At 40.6% G+C, this 24558-nt stretch overlaps 1 protein-coding gene across 3 annotated transcripts in view; it reads right to left on the bottom strand.

Moving 5' to 3' along the window:
- Positions 1-24558, bottom strand: part of CACNB2 (calcium voltage-gated channel auxiliary subunit beta 2) — a 408974-nt gene that overhangs the window by 155306 nt on the left and 229110 nt on the right. Inside the window, exon 1 of one of the 3 annotated variants that reach the window (XM_019532364.1) lies at positions 24107-24433. The exons of the other annotated variants lie outside the window; for them this stretch is intronic. Coding sequence (XP_019387909.1) covers positions 24107-24139 — 33 coding nt within the window. The 5' untranslated portion in view covers positions 24140-24433. Of the gene's footprint in view, positions 1-24106; positions 24434-24558 lie in introns of those variants that run through there. 3 annotated transcript variants of the gene reach the window in all.

Below are 24558 nucleotides of genomic sequence, written 5' to 3' on the forward strand. Positions count from 1 at the left end.
TTCACACACCCCGCTGTTGCACTGCATATGGGAACCCACCTCCCACTTTAGGCACAATCTCCCTGGTACAAGGCCCTGGACTCATGCTCAGCTCCTGGTGTGGTATGCCACACCATCCCAGCCCCTGAGGTGAAGGCAAGAAGCATAATCTGGAGGAGGGAGGGGGAACCCAGAGACTCCAGCTGCTGTTGCAGTCAAAGCAATTGGGGGAGTGGGTGCCAGGCAGGAACTTGGGGGCCACAACTTAAATCCTTGTCAGCCACACATGACCCATGGGCCACTAGCTCAGCAACCCTGCATTAAAGCAACCATCTGAGGCCTCTGTCCTCCAGTTCAGCACTGTATCTAAACAGGGACTCATTTTATTATGTTTTTTTTTCCATAAATAAATACTTTAAATTGACAATTTCTTGTTGATACAGTCAAATCAAGAATTACTAGTGCACTTGGGGGAAAAGAGTGAGCAAAACATGTAAACAAAAGCTTGATAGGAAAGGTTGAAAATCATATTCAGGAATATATGTATTAAAATTATTTGTCTTAACAATGTTGTAATATTAAACCAAACAATAAATCTGTATTGTATGATATAAAAACAATAGATGGTTTCAGCAGTTTAAACACCAAATCATTCCAAAGCTAACCATTCATGCAATGCTAAATTAGGAATTAAAATGTACAGATTCAAATCAGAAACATGTTGTGTTGTAAGTGACAGTGTACAAACAATTCAACACGAGAACTGAAAACTCTCAGGGCTTTCATTTGTTTCTCACTGAGACACTTCTACAATTGCAGGTTCCTGTGTTCCTATAATTACACCAATCACTACACCTAAGCTTTCTCATTTTTCTCCCTACAAACTTTCAGTTAGAACATTAATCTGGTGAAGAATGTATTAAAAAAATCTAACATGTCATGATCCCCATTAATAGTTGCCATGTAAACAAGCACTTTGCTTAAAGAAAAATCCATAATTCTTATGGGAAATCATCTCAATCCCGCTTATATTTCATAGTACTCATTTTCAGTCAGTTATACTTAAATCTGGGAAGTAATATAGTTTAAGTAAATAACTTAACAAGACATCAGGAGTACATGACAATCTCTAAAGCCTAAGCATACATCCATAGCCCATAGTGCTTGAAATCTACAACAGAGAAGAACAGTCTACAAGAAATGATGCTGATGGCCTTGCTAAACTATATAAGCTAGATTAATACAACTTTAATATAGTTTATGATTGAAATAAAACTATAGACATTGCAAACTCATTTCTAATGCCTTCTCATAGAAAGTCAGATTAAAAATTCATCCAAAAATGAGACAGCATTCCTTTTGTGGGAAAGAGTTACCAGAAAAAAGTACCATTTAAGGAAATCTGAAAGAAAACTTTGGCTTTGATTGCCCTCCTGTAACTTTTTTTTTCAAAGTGAAATTGACTTTAGCCTTTCATGCAGGCAGCAAACAATGGAGTCATCATTTAAATTTTCCTAATACTGACATTTTAAAGAAAAATTTAGTTTTGAAACAGTTATAAAAATGATTCAGGTTACTATCTATCCTTTTGGTTGTTTTACCATAATCTAATTCTATGGCCTCAACTCTGCAGAATTTGAGTGCACCTTTCACTTATTTAAAAAATGAAAAAAAGACCATTAAGGTAACTCTATAAAAAGTTGTGCAGATTTTGTGGCCCTGAAAGTCACTCTTTTGCTGGAACAGAAATCAGTGACAGGATCAACATATTTTCTAGTATAGCTTGTTCATTCATAGAATATATATATGTCCTGTTCCTTTGACTAGTAGAGCATCTTCTTGAAGATATTTCAACTAAGACTGCAGTGCTTAGTCACTAAAGGAAAAAAAAACGCCTCTCTCTCTCTCTCTTTGGGACTCTAACACTCGGTCTTTTTTCCTGCCTCGACAACTGGACATTATTCTGAAAAAATATATAGCAAAAATGTTTGTATAGGATCATAAGGTCTTGATCCTTGACCAAAGAATATCGCTTCTCTTAGGGGGCAAAAAAAGAAATCTCAGTAAAGGTTTAATGCCAGATACAAGAGAGAGAGATTTAAACTACATAATCCTCTTACCAAATGCCAGGGTGCAGCTAAGAACTCTTTCTATAGAGGTTCCCATTAAGAGCTTACATATTGACGATTCAAAACATTCATGGCATGCATTACAGGGTCACCTCCTATATTGGGTAAAGTTACATGTTACACTTATACCATACTAATGGCATTTAAAATGTGAGCATCCAAACTTTAAAGCTCATGAACTCAAGCTAAGTGCCCCCTGAGCCTCACAAAGTTACACCACTTCAGGTGAGGGGTAACTGTGGGCTGTGCTATCTAGCTTGAGTTAGGGTAACTTCAGTCTGCTCCATGGAGATAACACAAGCAATTTGCAGTCCTCCAGCATCCCAGGAGGCACTTCCCTCAGCCCCAACCAAACACCCAACACAAGGATAAAGCCCAGGTAGTTTCTAGGCACACCTGTACTTGCCAGGTTTCTAGAGACAAGTCAGAGCTATACCAGCAAGAAATGATATTAACCCTTTGCATGCAACTGCTCACAGCACATTTTAACTGTAAAACTGCTTAATATTCCACAGAGTTAGTACGGTCTAAGTGCAACTTCACCCAGACAGAGAAAGAGTTCACCCAGACAGATTTAAGTGCAAGTGTCACAGTAAAATGCAGAGACTACAGACTACGTTCTACACTTTATTCAAAGAATATAAGTGTAGAGATTTAAGTGCAAGTCTGTGAAGACAAAACCAGGTCCCAGGTTATAATCAGTTCATAAAAGTCTGGAAACATAACCCATTTTTTCTATATAAAAGTATTGTCTTATCCCTCTTACATAACCTTGATACTATTTCTGTACTCTCTTCTAGTGAGAGAGCCCATTTCTTAATAAAACCACTGAAAGCACTGACTGAGAGGTGCTTGAAAATGGGCTGTGAAAAAGATTTAACTGGAGAAACACTGATTTTCAAAAGCAGGTTTGTAATGTGAAAAAAAAATCAAAAAACCTATAGAAGACATACAGATCATTACATGAATTGTCTTGAGCATGCTGTTTGTTCTTTTAATACATACTGGGTGCCTCTACACATGAAATGAATGTGACCCAAACTCTGGAATAGTTCACAACAGAGTTAATAGCTCCTGGGTATAGCGTCTACATGCCCAGGACAGCAGCAATTTGAGCTGGGGTGGAGCAGGCCCCTGGCTGGCTGAGCTGACTGGGCACATTGTACACCCACAGTCGATGTATACACAACTGTTTCAGTGCAGTAAAGTACCCTGCTGTAAGACAGTACTGTCCCCAACAGAACTATCTTACGGCAGAGTTAATTAGTTTACTGCACACTAATACTACTGCATGTGTAGACTGTGACACTTTACTGTGAAGCTAATTAGTGTACTCCACAGTAAAATGCATGCATAGATGCACCCACTGTATCAAAAAGAATCACTTTTGGTTAACTACATGATCCTATGTCAGGGGTGGGCAAAATACAGCCCCTAAAAAATGTAGAAAATTAATATTTCTCTGCCCTTGGTTCCAGTCAAAAGTGGCAGCAGGATCCAGGGGAAGCCCATCTGGCTCCAAAAACAGCAAGGCCCACCTGGCCCCGTCCCCCAGCCAGAAGCCCCAGCCAGGGTTTCTGGGCTGGGAGCACATGGCTGCCCCTGCATGGGAAGCTCAGGTAAGGTGGGAGGGGACCCCAGGCAGGGCAGGAGTGCAGAGGGGGGGAGCAGCCCCTCCCCACCCCACGCCCAGTGCCCCATGCTGCAGCTGCTCGCAACCCACATGGGACTGCCTGTGCCCACTCCAGACAACCCTATGCAGTCTGCGAGCACCTGCAGCATGGGGCACCGGCCATGGGGTGGGAGAGGGGTCATTTGCCCCCTGCACTCACCTTTTCCCGCGTCTCCTTACCTGCTCAGAGAAAAGCAGCCCCTCCCCCACTCCATGGCCAGCGTCCCGCACTGCAGGCACTCGCAGCCTGCGTGGGTCAGTCCGGAGCAGGCACAGGCAGCCCCACGCAGGCTGCAAATGGCTGCAGCATGGGGCGCCGGGCATAGGGCGGGGGGGGACTGTTTTCTCTCCCCCCTCGCGCTCAGCACCAGCTTGTAACCCAGCCCCTCTGACAGGCTGGCAGTGGGGTGGATTACAAGCTGGTGCTGAGCTTGGGGAAAAGTGGTCCCTCACCCGCCCCATGGCCAGCACCCCACACTGCAGCCACCTGCAGCCCACATGAGGCTGCTTGTGTCTGCTCCAGGCAGCCCTGCACTGGCTGCGAGTGCCTGCAGTGCAAGGTGCTGGCCATGGGGCAGGTGAGGGGCCACTTTTCCCCATGCTCAGCACCAGCTTCTTCCCTTCTGGCAAGCAGGGGTTCAGGGCTGTGTGCTTCCCCCCAGCTGTACCACAGGGCTGGGGAGCACTGGGAGGGGGCAGGCAGGGAGGCAGTGGGAGCACAGGGCTCACATCAGTGTTCCCAGGCCAGTGTTGGCAGGGCCTAGAGCAGGGTGGCAGGAGTACAGGGTCCTAGTTGGCAGGGGCTCTGTGGAGCTGGGTCAGCTCCCCACTCCCTGCTGGTGCAGCCTATCCTGGCTCCACAGACCCCTGCTGGCCTGTGCCCTGCTCTGGGCCCCACCAATGCTGACCCTGGGACATTGGTCCCAAGACATTGGGATGTTGGTCCCAAGATGGTGACCAGGGGGTGGGACACCTGTCAAGAGGCAGAGCTACCCATGCAGCCCTTGACAGCCTGCCAAAACTGGGTAAGCAGCCCTCCACTCAAAATAATTGCCCACCCCGTCCTATGTGGTTATCACTGCCAAAGCATGTTCATTTATGAAAGAAGTCATACCAAGCAATTAAAATTAAGACAGACAAAGCCCAGTGTTACCTTTCCTTTATCTCTATGCATGCTATGCTTTATTTAGCTGAAGCAGGCAAGGTCATGCACAACTGAAATTAAGTGGACCTCAACAGCATTGCTAAGATAACCAAGATAAAGAAAACCACAGACAAAACAGAAGAGGAAGAGATGTCTATCAGCAGCTCATCCATCCCAGAGCAAAAGAAAGTCAAAGAAAAAAAATCCAAGGCATGATATGTGGGGTGGGAGAGGTAAGCACAAAGGTCAGATCTAAATAATTCTGTAAGTGCCTCCACTAAGATATTCCAATACCTAAAAAACATATATGTTCCCCAAGACTATTCAAATCTACAGGGTTATAACACCTATGATCCAAACTTAATAAAGAGAATTATCTGCTGCCAAAGGATGATTTCAAACACCTACGAGTCGAGCAAGGAGGCCTGCTTAACCAATAGAAAATGGCAGGCCAACCGTGTCCAATTTTCTTCTCTCCTCAGAACTTAGGCACCTGGCTCAGGCCCTCTGCCATACTGAAATACAAAGTGCCTGAAGGGAAGTGATAATATTTTATTCTAGCTTCTTTTCAGGTTGACTTTTACGTTGGGTATTATTTTGAAGATCAAGACATTTCAGTTTTTGTAAGTATTCAACAGTTCATTATTTAAGAACCACAGTGAAAATATGCAATCAAATATATATGTCAACTGATCAAGTGTTGGGGCAACTAATGTTCTAGGCATGTACCCAAACAAACAGGTACAGTTTTTCAAGAAACTGTCATAAAAAATTCTGAGATTACACAGTTATGCCAGTAAATAATACCCGTTTCAAAGATTTTTTATTTACACTAATACTACTCAGCTATCCACTCTTTAGTGCCTGGAGCTAATTTATCGCACTTCCAAACATTCTCCAAGGAGACAGAATGTGATTTCCCTACAGCACTTTGAGAAAAGTTTCAGCAACCTACAGCCTGTGGGCGGTATCCAGCCCACAAGGAGGTCCAATCTGGCCTGTGAAGGTCCAAGCTTATGCAGGGGATCAATGACACAGAGCTGTTCAATGCCGCCCTTCCTTTCTACAACATCCCCTTCCATTGTGGAGCCTGCTGGTCTACTATGTCTGCTTCTCCCTTGCTGCAGGGAGGCTGGGAATCTACAGTGAGAGTGAGTTCAAGCAGCTGGCTGCTGAGGGTGGAGTAGGGAGAACATTCGGCCCCTGGCCACAGTTGGGTTACAGGCTTTGGCCTGCGTGGGCAAAAGGATGCTGACCCCTGCTTTATAAGTACCCTGCTACTTGAACTGTTTGATATTGGTGAGATGAGCTTAAAATATCCAAAGCAATTACTTAAAGTTATATTTTGAAGTTTTCTTATAAAGGAGAAACATGCAGATAACATTATTTAAAAAACCCAAAATATGAGTAATTGAGGTCTCACTAGAAATAGTCTAGGCTCCCTAAAATGCCCCAGTTATATAAAAAAAATATAGCCTCTACTGCATTTCAATTTTGGTAATTTTAGAGGAAAACTAGACTTGGCACGGCAGGACCTACAGATGTTGGGTTCCACAATAAAATTCCTCAGATCCCATTAGACCATTAAATTTACACTTGACAGGGACCTGAGACTCCTTTGTTTAAAGGTCTCAAGCTTCCAGTTATTTGCCTTAGTTACCTCTAATTCCTCAAGGAAGAACTTTAGTCTGGAAGAGATGATTATTGGAATCATACTTGTGATGGAGAGATGAATAAGGTGATTATTTCCTACTCAGAAGCAACTGATACATACTATAGCAGTAGTTCACAGTCTTTTTTGGACTCAAGGCATCCTTCACTGATCTTGAGGAGCCCCTCAATAACTTTTGTGAATTGTGTGGAACTTAATTTAAAAAAACGAATTTATATATTACAATGGTTACATCCTTGCAGAGGGGCTGGGCAGTGGGGTCTGGGAATTGTTCAGGCAGAGACAAGACTGAGCTTGGGTTTATTTACTTATCTGCTTATCTCTTCACATCCTGAGAGACTCTGGCACCCCGGCTGAGAATCACTGTACTACAGCATAGCGAATATAATCTCTGCCAAAGAGGAGGTACATTAGCTCATGCTGAGCAACATACTACCATGGCTAGACCATTGCCAAGCTAGTATCTCTGTATTTGTGAATGATAACGGAAGAAAAAACCCTAACATATTTTTGAATGTCAAATTATTTTGACACAAAGGTTCAGGTTACCTCTTACATATCTGAACTAGTTCAGGCAGTAAAAGGAATCTGTTAGTAATCTGCAGACCTTTAAAAATGAATTAATTTAAATTACTTAATAAATCATTCAACATAATTATGTCTTAACAAGACATCTGCCATTAGGATTACAGGAAAGCAGGGCTGGAAAGGACTTAACAAGGTCAGAGTCCAGTCACCTGCTCAAAGCAGGATGTCCCTGACTAAACCATCCCAGCCAACTGTCTGTTTAAAGCATCCAAAATTATTCTAGGTAACTTGTTCCAATGCTTGACCATTCTCATAGTTAGAAAGTTTCTCCTAATCTCCAACCTACATTTCCTCTGCTGAAGTTCCAACTCCTGTCCCCTGTGGCCACAGAGAAGAGGCCATCTTCATCCTCTTCATAATCGCCTTCAGGTATTTGAAGATTATCATCAAATCACCCAACAGTCTTCTCTCTTTCAAACTAAGCAACCCTAATTCTTTTACTCTTTCTCATAAGTCTTGCTTTCCAGGCCCCTAATCATTTTTGTTGTTCTCCAATGCAATCTGTCTATTCTCTCCACATCCTTCTTGAAGAGTGGGCCCCAAAACTTCACCCAGTACTCCAGGTGATTCCTCACCAGTGCTGAACAGAGTTCACTTCCTTAAATTTGCAACTAACACTTCTTTTAATACAACCCAGTACGGTTAGCCTTTTTTGTAACAAGAACACGCTGTTGGCTCCTATTTAGCTTTTTGTCTACTGTAATCCCTTCTCCGCAGCACTGAAGCCTAGCCAATCATTTTCCAGACTGTATTTGTACATGCATGGATTCTGTCACAAGTGCAGGACTTTGTACTTGTTCTTGTTGAATTTCATCTTGTAAATTGTGGACCATTTTTCCAGTCTATCCAGGTCATTCTGGATCCTAGCCCTATCCCCCAGAGGCTGTATCTACAGAGATGCTGACTTCACAGTAATTACTATGCAGTCATTTAGTACTTATATAAACAAATATGTGTTTATTGTATTTTAGTACTTTATACACTATTAAAATTGTATTTAGTACTTTATACAAGTACTAATGACTTTGTAGTAGTCAGAGTTACTGCACAGTAGCATCACTAAATTACGTTTTTGTGATGCTGACTGTGCAGTAGCCCAAGACTACCCTGCAGTAGTGCCGCATCACGCTTTCTGCAACATGACACCACTCTTAGTCACAGGCTTCAGTGCAGTGTCTTGTGTAGACACAGCCAGATACAACAACTCCACTCAACTCTGTCTCATCTGAAAATCTGTTAAGTGTGCACTTGATCCCATCTTGAAAATCATTAATGAAGATATTAAACAATACCAGACCTACAAACTGCTGGGTTACCTCACTTGATACTCCTTCCGAACTAAACTTTAAGCTGCCCATGACTACTTGTTGAGCACAGTGATCCAACCAATTACTTATGTTACAGTAGTTTCATAGAGTCTGCATTTCCTTAGCTTGTTAATGAGAATACTGTGGGAGACAATACCAAAAGTCTTGCTAAAGTCAAAGCATAACACATCCAGTGCTCTCCGTTCAATGCACAAAGATGCAAACGATCACCTTAGGATCACCTTATAATAGAAGAAAAATCAGGTTGATCAGGCATGAATTGCTCTTGGCAAATCCATGCTGGCTGTTCCTGATCACCTTGTTCTCCTCTAGGTGCTTCACAATAGATTCCTTGAAGACCTGCTCCATGATATTTTTGCGTATTGAGGTTAGGCTGACTGGTCTGTAGTTCCCCAGTTCCTCCTCCGTCCCCTTCTTTAAGATAGGCACTATATTTGCCCTTTTTCAGTTATCCAGGGCCTCACTTAAACTCCACAAGTTCTCAAAGATAATAGATCGGGGCGGGCAAAATGCGGCTTGTGGGCCAGATGCGGCCCACCAAGCCATTCTATCTGGCCCGTGGGGCCCCTAAAAAATGTAGAAAATTCATATTAATGTGCCCTGGGCTGCCTGTCATGTGGTCTTTGACGGCTTGCCAAAACTCAGTAAGCGGCCCTCCACCTGAAATAATTGCCTGCCCCTGTGATAGATAATTCCTTTAGCCAATTCTTTCAGTACCCTAGGATGCATCCCATCCATGCCTGCTGATCTGAAAGTATTTAGCTTCTCTAAGTAATCCCTAAGTTGTTCTGTAACTACTTCAGGCTGTTTGTTTCTTTCCTTATCTTTGTTGCCAACTACACTTGGTATCTGGTCACTTCCCCTATTTGTGAAAACTGAAGTAAACAAGGCATTAAATATTCTAGCCTTCTCTACATCATCCAAAACTAGATTGCCTTATGCATTCTGTAAGAGGTTTCTTTGGTCTTCCTCTTACTCCTGACACTTACAGAATTCCTTTTTTATTACCATTTATGTCCCTGCCAATTGCATGTCAAATCATGCCTTAGCCTTTCTAATCTTCTCCTTGCACAACCATGAAATACTCTTATGCTCTTCTCTAGTAATATGACCCATTTTCCACTTTTTATCCGATTCCTTTTATATGAGCTTCTTAAAGTCTGCTTTTCTAAAGTTCAGTGTCCTTGTTCTGCTGCTCTCCTTCCTTCCTCCCCTTAGGATTTTAAACTCCTATTTCATGGTCTCCATCTCCCAAGTTACCTTCTATCTTCACATTCTCAATCAATTCCTCTCTTTCTGTAGGTAGCAAGTCAAGAACCCCCTCCCTCTCCTCCTGGTTAGACTCTCTACCATCTGCATCAGGAAATTGTTCCCAACACAGTCCAAGAATTTCCTGGTGTGCTTGTGCACTGCTATGTTTCTGTCCCAGCAGATGTTTCAGTAATTAAAGTCTCCCATGAGAATCAGGTCTTGACATTTAGAAGCTTCTGTCAGTTATTTAAATAAGGCCTTGTCCACCTCTTCCTTATGGTTTGGTAGCCTAAGATATGATATTCCCCCGTGCCGCTCTCCCTTGACCCTTACACGCAGAGGATTTCAATGGGCCTACCTTTCACTTTGTACAGAATACACATTGCACTGTGAACAGACAAAACTTTGTAAACAAGTCAAGTCAACTTAATCAAACTTGAACACATTCTTTTCAACAGTCATCTTGGAAATCACTGTACATTCCAGGGAAAACTTAATTCTCATGTAGACTCCAATGACTTCTGCTTTGGCTACCTTGACCTGACCTGACTCACACAAATGCAACATACTATTTTGCTGCAACATGTTAATTGTAAAACAGAGCTCTTCTTTGTTGAACATTATAATACGTTTTGTACAATAAATAAATGCATTGTATTTTTTATCATTTCAGATGCATGGTAATGTCTTATTTCATTCAAAATGATATGGTCCTGGCTTGTGGTGGTGTTACAGAAAAAATACCCCTCAATCTATGTATGATGAGATCTTGCAGGATGAAGTCTTATGAAAGATCTTGAGAAGATCTTGAAAGATATGTATCTCTACATTCTTAATATGGTGGGAATATCTAATTTTTGCCAAATTCTGGGTCAGTCTTAACATAGAGATAAATGTTACAGGTCTACATCTATCATTCAAACCCTAGTATAAGCAGCAGGCAACTTGTTATAGAATTCTACAAGTTGGAATAATTCTGCTATTTTTTTCAGCCCCCAGTGAGGCAGGTTATCACTATCACCCCTTTTTTTAAATGGAAAAACTATAACAGATAGAGCAAATGACTTGCCCAAAGCTACACAGGAAGCAGAGACACAAGTAGGATGAAAATCTAACCACTCTTGGTAAAGGTAAATAAAGACAAGACATGGGATGCAAGGAACTAAGTGAAGATCTGGGGTGGAGGACAGGGTGCACAAATAAACTTTTTGATCTCCAGTGTTGCAGTGTGGACATGGAAAGGGAGAGGGGTGGAGAGAGCAGAGCAAGGGACTGGATAGGGCACAGAAGGGAATGAACTATGTTCAAATGAGAACACTACAAAGCAGCCTGACCATAATGTGCATCGAGTGCCTACATAATTTACAAAAACATTTGCTTTCTTTAACTCATTTCTCTCCACAAGTAAAGGTATAATAGTTCTAACAGTGTCATGATAGACCAATTTTCCTTCAAATTCACATCCTAAATATCTTTTTCTAGTTTTGTTAGCTGTACCAGCTCTTTCTGCTTTCCTGGGTCTCCTCTCATACTTATCTCAGTTAAATATCCACTGCTCAGCACTCCAAATATCAATAGCTGATGTTGCCTACCTCAGTGTGACAGCTTCCTGCATAACAGTGAACACACATTTCCTCCATTCAGTAACAAGCTAGTGCAAGAAAAGTTAATACCATAATTCTCTTGTTTCTCCTGCTATTGCCTGTTGTCATGACTGCTTTCTCACAGAAACAATTTATATTTTTACATAAGTTTCTTTGTCTTTTAATAAGTGATGTCAAATGGTCACGCTGTAATATCTGGGATTTAAAATAATAATGGAATCAGGAAAGCTGCATTGCCAAAAAGTCAAATAATAATTTAAACCACCACACTGTTAGTAGAAATGCTCATTCTGCTGCATGGGATATGTCTTTGACAGTGCTGGGACCAGTGGAAAAGTTATCCACACTTCTCTCTCAGTAAAATTAAACAGAAGGAACTGAATCACTGCTACACGTGCTTCTCTGGTCCCTCTTCCTGAAAGCCTGCAGTGTATATGTATTCTTCTCTTTCTCCTTCTTTCTCAAGATCTTTTCTGTGCTGCTGAGGGTAGTCAGGTAGGTGGCTATTTCACGTGTCATCTAGGGACCGGAGCCTGTACTGCCCACTCTTACCACCACCAGACTGCAGATGTCAGCATGAGCCCCCATCTGTTGTGGCAGAGGAGGGAAGGGGAAATTGCTGCTTCTTGCTGAGGATGAGTAGGCATTCTGGGTTCTCTTCCAGCCCTATCCTTATCTAGCAAGCTGGATCTCTTGCACTGTAAGAGAGTAGACCAGGGGTTCCCAAACTGTGGTACACAAGACAGATCTCTATTCTCTTAAGAGTCTTCCATTCTCTAAACTCTAGTTGTCTTCCCTAAAGAGAGGGGATGGAGAAAATTGATTTTATATGGAGTTAAGTCAGAGGAATAGTGAGCTTCTGCCCAACCCTGGGCAGAAGACCAACTGCTGGGGAGCAGGGAGTGAGGAGAGACAAGAGTATCACCTTTCCCAGCTCTCTCTGCACTCTGATGGTAGCTCCTGGTTGCTCACCCCACCCTCATCATGCTATCGGGTGCAGGTATGCTCTGAAAGTAAAATGAATTCAAGTACTGATAGTCTTTGGCAATCAGCCTAGTCAAAGACAGACACCTCAGCATCATTTTATTAGCATAACAAGGATAAGGCGGAACACAGTTAAAAACAGTCATAAGACCAAAAGAAGCAGATGAATTAAAAAACAAAACAAACCGAACTGAAATTCATAAACTGATTGCTTGAATCATCACAAATCCCTTTTACCAAAACTGTTATGCAGGCATATGAGTTCTTAAGCAAAATCAACAAGTCCTTGCTCTGTAAAGTAACAACAATGTTGTTTTCATTACCTGATTATAATTCTAGTTCTTACAAAAAACAAGAATATGCTGGAATCCTTTTTAGGTGATGAAAGGGCATCTAGCCATAGAAAATAACCCACTTTTTTTTTTTAATCTGGAAGAAAAACCACACTACCTCTGCACTTTTCCTGCCAAGGCAGTATCAAAGGCAAGTGGTTACCATCAGTGACTATACATTTCACATGCACCTAGAATCATCCGTTCATATGAGAATTTATTTTTTGTTAAGAATTCATTTTTCATGAAATTTATCTTCTGTTATCTTTAATCTTTCTGCTGTAGGTATACCACACATACATTTCCAGTACACATAGTTAAAATCTTTCTTTGTTGAAAATACAGCTACTAAATCATAATATTTAGCAACTGCTGCTTACATAGTATGTATCATCTAAGTAATTTCAAGCATTAACTAACTAAATTCAACTGTATTCTGCTCAACAGAATATAACTTTTCTGCTTTGGATTTTTAGTCAAGACATTGATTCTCTCTCTCACCTTTTTACCCAGTTTTCAATTTATGAAGTAATTTAATTAGCATGTGTCTCAAAGGAAGACCAAAATGTATCCAGTGCTACACCATCTCTTTTAAATAGCACGTTTCTATTATGGTATGTACAAACATTCAAAAGATCTGAGAGAACTCTACTGGTCTTATTCTCCTGGTAGAAAAACCTAGTGATAGAGCACCATACAAGCACTACAGGGTCCAAGCTAGGTCCACCATAGACAGCCCAAGCTGCACCATAGACACCCAGCCAGGGGCTCTGTACATGCACGCTAGCGAGCTGTGATTGCACCAGCAGAAATATAACATTTGTATGCACCCTACATAGCTGAACTTTCCTTTCCTCATGGCAAAAAGCAGTGGTATAAACTGTCAATACAGCAAGACTAGAATCAACAACTTGTCATTTGTACTGCTTTCGTTTTATGGTGTGAAAAATGACAACCCCCTTATGATGTCTTAATGTAAGTGAAGTTGGCATACATCAGAAAGATTTGCCTGCTCTTCAGAGAAACTCTGCTATATAGATGGGAAAATACATGTAAATTCCATGGATAGGACAATTCATGGGAAGAGGATGATTGACTGTCTTCACCTGCAAAAGTTAACTAATACTGACTTTTAAAAGGTTTCTGAGAACCACAAAGACTCCAGCTACACCTGTCCTTGGAGAATTACAAAATGCACACTTGCAAAACAGATAATATATACCTTCTTAGTAGCAATATAACTAAAGTTAAAGTAGACATGCCCATAATATATGATTCTGGAAACCACAATCAACTTATGAGAAATTATTGAGAGAGTTAAATAGGTATAATTTGGCTATATGTTGAAAGGTTATATATACCAAAAGGGGGGAAAATACATTATTTATCATAGCAAATGTAAGCAAAACTAACAGTAATGGGAAAACTACGAAAGGAAAATTTATACTCAATATTAGATATAACTTCCTGAGAACAAGCAAAATCCCCTGTCTATGCAATCACCTTCAAAGAGAAGTGATAGAAAACTGATCCTTTGGAATATCTGCATATTATGACTGCATAAAACACACACAGATTCACAGATATTTGGGTCAGATGGGACCTCAGTAGATCATTGAGTCTGACCCCCTGCCCTGAGCAGGAAAGAGCACTGGGGTTAGATGACCCCAGCCTGGTGTACGTCTAGTCTCTTCTTAAAGACCCCCAAGGTAGGGGAGAGCACCACCTCCCCTTGGAAGCCCATTCCAGATTCTGGCAACCCTTACTGTGAAGTAGTTCTTCCTGATGTCTAACCTAAATCTGCTCGCCGTCAATTTGTGGCCATTATTCCTAGTTACTCCAAAGGGTGCCCTGGGATAAACAGAGCATTTCCTATTCCTTGCTGCCCCCTCCCGATGAATTTGTAGGTGGTCACAAAATCACCTCTCAGCAGCCTTCTCTTGTGGAGGCTGAAGCAAGTCCTTCAATCTCTCCTCATAAGTCTTTGCCTGCAGGCCCCTAACTATACAAGTGGCCCTCCTCTGAACCCTCTCAAGGTTGCCCACGTCCCTCTTGAAGTATGGCACCCAAAACTGGATGCACTACTCCAACTGTGCCCTCTCCAATGCTGCATAGAGGGGAAACAACAGAGAACAACAGAATAAAACTCAAAGGTCAGAGAGTCAAGAGGCTGACTGGCTTTTTCAGGTATTTTATAGTACGAAATATTAAAGTCAAAACAAAATACTTCATCCTTATAGAAATTAAACCTTTTGGGAATTCCACAGGCATTTCAATGAAATTCTGACATTTCTGTGAAAAATTTCCAATTTAATTTAATTAAGGTTCTTTCAACAAACAGCTACTGTATCAGCAATTTTTCAACCATCTCCAGCTACTGTTTACTTGAATCCGTCTCAGAACTAAAAACAACCTAGATCCAAAAACGCTAAGCATCGCAGTCCCTGACTTTTAAACTCTTGGCTTCAGAGCAGCATTCAGAGTTAGACACCCAGGTCCTCTTTACACATTATATCAACTGCAATTACCTCATTAATTGCATAATGAATTTAGATTGTTACACATGCAAATTAACTATTGTATCTTAAAAAGGTCCAACAGCTATAAAGTTACTGCTTGGAAATGTGTAATAACTTTATAGCTGGTTTCTATACAGTTTTAATTTGCACGTGCAGGCAGTCTGCAGCAGTAAGACCACAGCTGTTGTGCTCTCCCAACCACTGGGGAGCCTAGTGATCACAGCCAGTGTGGTTTTCCAGATATAGGGGCATGGGGGCTCCAGGCAGCAGCCTGCATAATGCAACTGCTGCAGTCTCACAGCCACTGCAATCTCCTAGCCATGAGATCCTCCACACACCCCTGTGACTGCAGGATTCTCCATCCTGACTGCACCACACATGCAGCCAGGACCAAGATGAGGCTCTCAGTTCCAAGGGGGCTCCCTGCCATGGGAACCTGCTTCGTGCCAATGCTGAGGGAGCCCAAGATCAGGCTTTCCCTTCACCAGCAGTAAAGTGCCATTGGATCTAATGCATTAACCCACAATTGCACCTCTTGCTATTCACATGTGGCATGGTAGGAGGTGCAATTGTGTGGATCACGCATTAGATCTAATTGCAACTTTATCTGTACATTCAGAGGGGGCCTCAGACTTTCAGTTTGGAGTCTTGAAAGAGTCAGTGTTTCAAAAGATGATAAAAACAACAGGTATATTAAGCAGGGAATTGGTCATACAATTAGCCACCAAAGAAATCTTGGGGTTTCTTAAATCCTACCCCTCTCCAGGACTAGTTGCCTTATTTAACATGACTGGGAGATGCTTCCCTTCACTTGGAATTCACAACTCAGAATGGCAGATAACTTCAGCTCTCAGGTAGAATGGCAAAAGGATGGTTAATTTTTGGATTTCAATCTGGCTTTTATTTTGAGATTGGTTCAGTACTGTTCCGATAGAAACATTTCTGAGCACACGCAGAAGCAAGACCTTAGATGACTCGGGGATTTAAGGTTAAAAAAAATAATACTGAGTCACGTACTGAGTGTAGGTGCCTCTAAATTTAGGTGTTACCTAGATTATAAGTGAACTGATACATTACTATTCATTTAAAGAGGCAGAAGATAGGTCTGCAATCTAACATTTTATTGTTTACCCCAAAGTATAAGATGTACAATTATTGCTGTCTTGCTGCCTTGTGTCTGTAGAGATGCTTACCAATATCTAGTAGTAGAGGGCTCACATAGGTTTACATGAGCACCCAGTCCTTTCTTGGGACGTCCCTCCCAATTTCTCTCTAGTCAAGCTCATCTGTATATTAATGACAACAAACATCTTCTCATTTTACACTCTCCTATAGACCTGCTCTTTATTCTATTAACCTATCTAAGGACATGTCCGGATGAGCTTGCACATGTGGTATGCAGCACCGCAGACCTGTCTGCAGTGCCGCACACTGTACACGTCACATATGGAGGCATTCCCTGTACTGCTAATTTGCAGCATTGGGGGGTGGAGTTTGAAACCAGGAGATCCTGGTGTCAACTGCACCCCCCCACCCACCTGAAAGAAGTGGGGTGGTGCACATGGCAGCAGTATTCACCACCCAAAACAGGAGCCTAGCCAGCTGGATCCAAGCTCCAGCTGCCGGCCAGGCCCCCTGCCACCGAATCACAATGGCTGCAGTCCCTAGAGCCTCCAAGACCCCAGGTGAGGCTGCTGGGGCCAGCCTTACACATGCATGTTCCCGTTTGTGGCAAATACATGTTCCTGTTCGCAGGGACGTGCCCTAAGAAACTTAACAGAAGTACACCTCTTATGGAACAAACCACATTTCATAAGTAAGTCACGACTTATGATAATGTACTCATACTAAAACTACAATATGATGTGTTTGGACTATCTATTTTAAAGCCTTCTTGCAGGCAATTTCCTTCTAGTACTTTTGCTTGGTCTAAATTGTAGATAACATTAATTGTTTAGATGGACATCTTAATTAACTTGCACATTCTGTTTAAATGCCAGCTGTTAGATTTGCAAGGTTCTCCTTAGGGTCAGTCAAAACAGATGTTGGAGCGCTCTGCTTTAATCATACTTCTGCAGCATGGGGCTTAGCTCCTCTGAAGATGGCCAAAGATAGTAATATAGACAGGGGGAGAGTAGACATTTGCAGAATCACAATTTTGGTTTCAAGAAGCTGAATTCCAACTAGTTCTCACTTTAGGCATTTAAGTTTTGAAGTGTCTGTTTTAAGGGTCTATAAACCAGGTCACAAATCACTATTGCAAAGACAGTGGCAATGGAGTATGCCAAATGCTCTCTTAAAGTCACCATCATCAACAATCCCTCACAGGTGAGGATGATCATCTTCCACGACTATCTTATCTGTGCATCTGAAGATGGCTGATGAGGCCTATCTGGGATCCACAGACTCAGCTGCAGCTGGGATAAATGAGTCTTTGCAGGGTGGGTGCCTTTGGATTCTTGGTTCAGTCCATGACATGCTGTTTTTACCACTCCCTTTTTCTGTCTCCTGTTGTCATCATAAGGTTTCAACATACTGAGATCCTTGCAACAAGGAAAGCCTTCCTCCATTTGTGGCAGTCCTGTGTAAAAATCTCCCACGAGTTAATGTCAGTGTTGCATTTTTTCAAGTTGGCCTTGGGAATGTTCTTGAAGCGTTTTCTCTGCCCTCCGCTTGAGCATATGCCTTGACTGACTTCAGAAAATAACACTTGTTCATGTGTCTACTGTTGGACATCTGGATGATGTGGCAGGCCCAGTGAAGTTGATGTCAGATGATCACTGCCTCAATGGTTGGTAGTGTTTACTTGGGAGAGGACATTAATGTCAGATGAACCACTGGATTTGAAAGTTCATCTGCAGGCAGTGCTGATAATACTTCTCCCATGACTTGAGGTGTCTCTGTTACATTGTTTACATCTCAGGTCCCCACAGTAAGGTGGAGATCACAGCTGCTTGATAAACCATGAGCTTAGTTTTGGATCTGATGTTACAGTCTTCAAACACCCATTCCCTCAGGCTTCTAAAGGCTGCACTCACACATTTGAGGCAATGTTGGATTTCTTTGATGTCAGCCTTCTGTGAGAGATGGCTTCCAAGGTACGGGAAACACCCAGCGTTCTCCAGTCCCACCATGAACCTGAATTGCCAGAATTGGGGACTGCTCATTAAGATCTTGGTGATGGAGGACCTTAGTCTTTTGAATCTTAAGTGTCAGTCCCATTTTCTTGTATGTCTCAGCAAAATCACCAACAAATGCCTGAAGGTCAGCCTCCAAGTGTGCACACACTACAGAATACACTTACTGTATCATTTAAGATATCCAGAGGGAGATAACTGATATTTGTTGAGCAAAAATATTGTAAATAAAAAATATGCAACTGTAACCTCCTATTTCTAAATGGAGATTCATGGAGATTACCAGTATTCAGCAGTGAAAGGAAGACTTATATTTCTGACAAGTATATTTAACATTCAATCATCAATCTTTTTATTATTTAATATCAACTGTTGAAGTTTTAAGAGGGTAACTGGTATCCCTTGAAGTTTTGAGGGTTATATTACTACATTTAATGACATGTTTGTTCCTGAACTGGTACACATAATTGATTTAAAAATAATAAAGAATTAGAGGCAAAGGAGTTGTCATATGTAACTCACCCTAACTGACCACAAGAGCAGAGTATGTGTCTATAACAGAAAATATGATAGGGAACAGAGCTCACCAATTTCTCTTAAAATAAAAAGTCCACACAAAATCTTGAAGATAATCTGGAATAGATAAGAGACCCCACTACATCATTCATTATAATCACATGTACAGGAAAATGTTCAATGTCTATTTATTCTGTACTCCTTATACCTTCCTTATGTGAAAGGAGAGACTTGCAGTGTATTATGAATTGCTTCTTTCTCAAGCTTTATCCAATGACAGAAAAGAGGATTTGGCATTAATTATTTGGGCTTTTTTTCCAGAAGGCTAAGACAGTGTAAGAGAGACTTGCATTTAGACTTGAAGACCTGCTTATGATCATTCTTATATGTAGAGTAAAATTTAACCCTACCACAAATGAATGACAGAAAAACTCAAGACTTATGTTTGTTTAGGAGAACTACACAGTCCCTGGTTGTGAAGATACATGTAGTTTTTAAAAGGTTTGGACTCCTCTCTATTTAGTGCTTAGAAAATTAGCGCTATAATAATTAACTTGAATGTCTTTTCATTTCAGACCAGAGGAAAAAGGAGACATACGCTCAGCTTAACCTGTTGTCATAAAAATGAGCTGCTGCATTTTGAAAGTACAGTTTTTCCAGTGGTTTTGTTTACTTTCCTAATAGGGTTTGGTCCTTGTAAGTAGGTCAGACAAACTCAAGTGTCAGACACTCATCAAAAATAGTCATACTATTCTCTTGAATTTCAGATGCAGTTTTTCAAGTTTCATTTAGTGTTATAAATATATTCCTGTGCCAGAATCAGTTTTCTATTGAGTAATCTAGCATCGTGTACTGGATTGATCGTGTACTTTGGGCTTTCCATGGGCTCCTGAAAGTTGCAATTTGAATAGTTTGCTACATTCAAACATCTCACAATTCCATGTTTCTTGAATAAAAATTGCATTTGCCTTTTACCATAATTGCTGCAGTGCTATATAATTTGGATATTGTGTTCTTCCAGCACTTCAGAATCATATTGGCCTAGACACACCCAATGGATGAAGAAGAGTAAAAATGCAAGAAGTCACATATAGATTCAATATACTGAGTCTCAGGATTTCTCTGTGACATACTGGAACAAATTAAAGGAAACAGCTTTATTGAAGACTTTAATAATCTATCATCTGTCATCATATCATGAAGTGATAAATTTACTTTTCCAGAAAAGTAGCTATAATCCTAAAATTTTCTTTTGATAACTGATCCTGGAGCAATATCACTGTGACTTTCTAGTTAGAGAAACATGTCTGCTGAGAGCAGCAAAAATCTCTCTACTGATGCTGTCAAATGCTGAGACTTTTTTGCATAGAATAAATTAGGACTCTAAGCAAGGCTGAAGAAAGAGACACCAGAAATTTAGAATAACATCCAGAAATAGGGTAGAAAAAGATGAGGATTCTGGTACTCCACAGAACAAGAATTCTATTCTTCCCTGTGGGAAAGAGTAGACTGCCCTAGGCAAATCCTGTTGCATTGAAGTCTATGGGAATTTTGCCATTAACTTCAGTAGGATCAGGATTTCATCCTACAAGTTCAGTTCTGTGGATATAAGCTGAACATATTTAGCTATGCTGAATTAAGGTAAAGTTATCTTAAAGTCATACACATGCTATGTACACAAGGTAGAAGACACATGCAACATTTATAGGGTTCATTTTACTGTGAAGGTGTTTGCTGAAATTCAGCAGTTTAACACCACTGCAAATCTGGTTATGATCATTCGTATATGTTGAGGAAAATTTAACACCACCACAAACTAATCACAACAAAATTCGGACATGTATATTGGTTTTAGACAACTACACTGGCCCTAATTATGAAGATACAGCTTATGAAAATACAGGCCTCTTGACAACCTGTATTTTTATTTTTAGGTCTTGTAGGCTAAAATCAAATTTAATATGCACTACTAGTATGCTTCAAATTCACTTTAAAATTATTAGAAATTAATAGTGAATTTGAACTTAAAAGGGACCCCTCAGATTGTGTGCTATCATTCTTTTGGCTGCATTTGCAGTTATGCAGTGACTCACTGGTAATTGTTTGTGTGGGATGGACGTCTTCTTCCTCAATTCAGAACATATGGCTTTATAAACTACAGATCAGTGAAAAAAGAAAAAAAAGAAAAAGAAAAAAAGAGATAATAAAATAATATAAAAAAATACACAATACTTGCCTAAATTTTTCATAGGTCATATCCTACCATTTGATTATTAAGCAGAATACCTTGTTAAGTTCTTAGAACCAAGAAATTCTGTTTCTATATCACTACATAGAATGGTATGAATAAATACTTTTATCACATCTTATTTGGCTGTTAAACCAGAAACAAATTATTCAAATTAGAATTAACTTTTTCATCTTTATGGAAAATGAAGGGAAAAGGGAAAAGGAGGAAAATGTTTTGGGTACAATGCAACTTTTTTTTTGCATGAAACAAGATATTTCATTTTCGTTCATTTATAATAAAACGCACACAAATCTGCCAGATAAGGAAGCTGTGATCCCCTTTTCCCCAATAGCTTAAAGCAGTGGTTCTTAATCTTTTTAGGCGCAAAACACTGTTTCATAACTTTTTTTGAATTTAGCAGAACCGAATTTAGAAAACTGTTGCAGGGCACGAAGGTGCCTGCTCTTCTTAGAGCAGAGATTCCCTGGTGAGAGAGCACAAGGAGATGAAACTCCAGGTGCAGGTTGCCATGACAACTGGTTAATGAGGGAATTGGTCGCACCTGCACCCAGTCGGCCGGCCAGGGGAGGCAGGGCTTTCGGCCCATATAAACCCTAGGGCTGGGACCAGGCAGTTGGTTTCCTACCAGTAGCTGAAGGGGAAGGAGCCTCTAGGAGGGGCGGGCCCAGAGATGTGGTAGCTGGCAGATATGCTACCCTTAGAACAAAGGGGACACTGGAAGCCCATAAGGTATCCTTGCCTACTAGGCACTGAACCTCAGAGAGGAGTATTACTCTTTTAAAGGGGCAGAGCATAATGTGAGTTTTGTGTTACGTTACAGCCCAGGGACTCATGGTGATTGGCTATTGTGTGCTGTCTGATAACACTGGTGGTTTGGGTGAGGCTATTTGGGGAAGGGGGAGGCTTCATTGGGGGCCCACTACAGTGTGGAGAGGCCGGTGCCAAGAGAGGGTTGTTGAGAGGCTGGTGCTGAGAGAGGGGCCAAATTATAGGCAAGACAATGCCAGTATCATCTGCAAGGCTTGGGGTGGCTGGAGCCACACATATGGCCTGTAAGGCTGAGAGACTCAGGAACCATCCACAAGGAAACAGGATGTCAAGGGGTCTAGAGACAACTGGGTCATTAGGATCTAGCCAGACTGTGTCTAAACCTAAAGCTCAAGGGTAGCATCCCTATATTCATCATACCAACAAGACATGGTGGACGAGAACAAGGATGCTTGTAGGGCAAGACTGACCTGGTTAAGGACCTGGGGGTAACACTGCCACCCCTAGGCACCCCATCCTATTACAAAAACTATTCTTTATCAAGTTTTATTGGGTTTTTTTCACCTCTTTCTTCATTATAGAAAATTAATAGAGTAATTTTTCTGTTGCAAAAAACTCAACAAGGATGAGGTCAGATGGTTTTGACACTATGGATTCCTATTTGAAATCGCTGGGTTTACCTTATGAATGTCTACATACCCAATAATGCTAATTCTGCATGGCACCCCACTGCATAGGTCTCATTCTCTGTTTCATTCATATGTGAATACATAAGATGCAATGAGAGCCCAGAGGGAGTGTAAGACGAACCAAACGAACATTTTTTACCAGTATAAAAAAAAACTACATAAAATGCAAGGGAGTGGAAAACCAACCCCTTTAAAATACTACAGGCTTACTAACAGAATTGCCAAGATATTGGTGAATTGATAACAAAGGTCCTAAAATTAACTGGTGCAAAATTTCAAAGCTCTTTGGGAGACTAACAATTTAATGAATATGGAATAACAGCATAATATACTGAAAAAGTATAGTTACATCTGCATTTGATTTGTATGCTGCAGAGTTCATAGAAGTTTGAGTAATTTAATTACATATAAAATAATTTAAAATGCAAACCCCTGGCTATAAACACTTTCCCCCATCTACTGTCCTGTAACTCCTTATTAAATTAATTTTAAATATTTTTAATCACAGTCACAAAAAGTATCTACTAAGAATTAAGAAAAAAAATAAACACTAATGCATTTTTACAATGTTTTTAAATATCCCCTGAAATGTGTTGTAATGCTCCAATTTCTATAGAGGGCACTTTCAGGTTCAGAAAAATAACTTCAACAACCAAAATAAGAACAATCTGTATGGAAAATTACATATAAAAGACATGCCATTTTTAAAAATTTAGAACATTATTTTTATGCTTTACAGAATAGCTTCTTTTATTGATGATTAAAAGGACTTGGGTTTATTAACATTTCCAAAAAGCGGTTGGATTGTTATATCACTATGAACTATTTTTGGTGCAGAGGTCCATTCATGTTGAATGCAGTGGAGCACTGGAAACCCAGTCTACAAAATTTGCAAATGTTTATGTCCGCTACCAACACCATGGGATAAACAGCAATTCTTTCCACTTTTTTTCCCCCATTTCCTCTTACATCAGCATTGTGTTTCAATTATAGTTTACAGAGAAATCTAGTTACAGTGTGTTCAAAATCAGATTCTAGTTTTAAAATAAACTTCTTTAAAGTCTAAACTAGACATTAAGCTAGAATGTTATGAACTTTTCTAGAAAAATAAACCGTTTTCTAAAGTTTCCATATGTATACCACCACACTGATAGCTCAGTGCGTGTACATATACTTTGAAGTATTGCATAAAGTTACAGCACTAACTAAATCCTGCTATGTTTGTTTGTGGAGAAAAAGTCTACTGACCTGACATCTAAATGTGACCCACAGTATTCAAAAGATCCAAATTTATATTATGAAGACAACCATAATTATATTACTAGTAACTAACAGCTGAAATGCAATGATTTTTTTCCACCAATGCATACTACAATATACTTGGCAAAACTAAATTTTGTAATTTAGTACCATAGAAGAACTATTAAAAAACAAAACAGTAATTATTCAACAAAGGAAACAGAATTGATCACACATTCAAAGTTGCATAATAACTTTTGAAAGCAGCTCAAACCCAAGAAATAACTGTTATCTCACTTCTTACCACTTCATAATCCTCACTGCCATAAAGGTACATAGCTGCAGCTTATCAATCTTACAGTGTATCCAAAATGTCCTAAAGTAAGAGCTTCAGCTGCATCTTAAACTTCTGCGTCTTAGCAATATAGCTTCTACAGCTGGAATACAGTTCCAGTGCTCGTTTCCCACGCTCAAAATGCTTCTTTAATATTGCTCTCAAACACAAAAACAAAACCTCTGACTGTAAGTAGTTAAGGAAACGATGATCTGGCAAGCTGCACCAGTAAGACATTCCACAAAGGAAAGCAGCAGCAGCAAAGACGTGTGGCGTTAATCCATTACTATAAGCGAAAGGGAAGAGGGGAGCAGAGGCTGGGCTGGGGTATTCATTCACGGTTATGTTCTTAATCACATGTTGCTGGCCTTGTACTGATTGGCTACAAGATCAGGCAGTATAATGGAAAGCAGCTAGAACTC

This window comes from Crocodylus porosus, unplaced genomic scaffold (assembly GCF_001723895.1).
Source record: "Crocodylus porosus isolate Cpor-Errol unplaced genomic scaffold, CroPor_comp1, whole genome shotgun sequence".
Taxonomy (NCBI): domain Eukaryota; kingdom Metazoa; phylum Chordata; order Crocodylia; family Crocodylidae; genus Crocodylus; species Crocodylus porosus.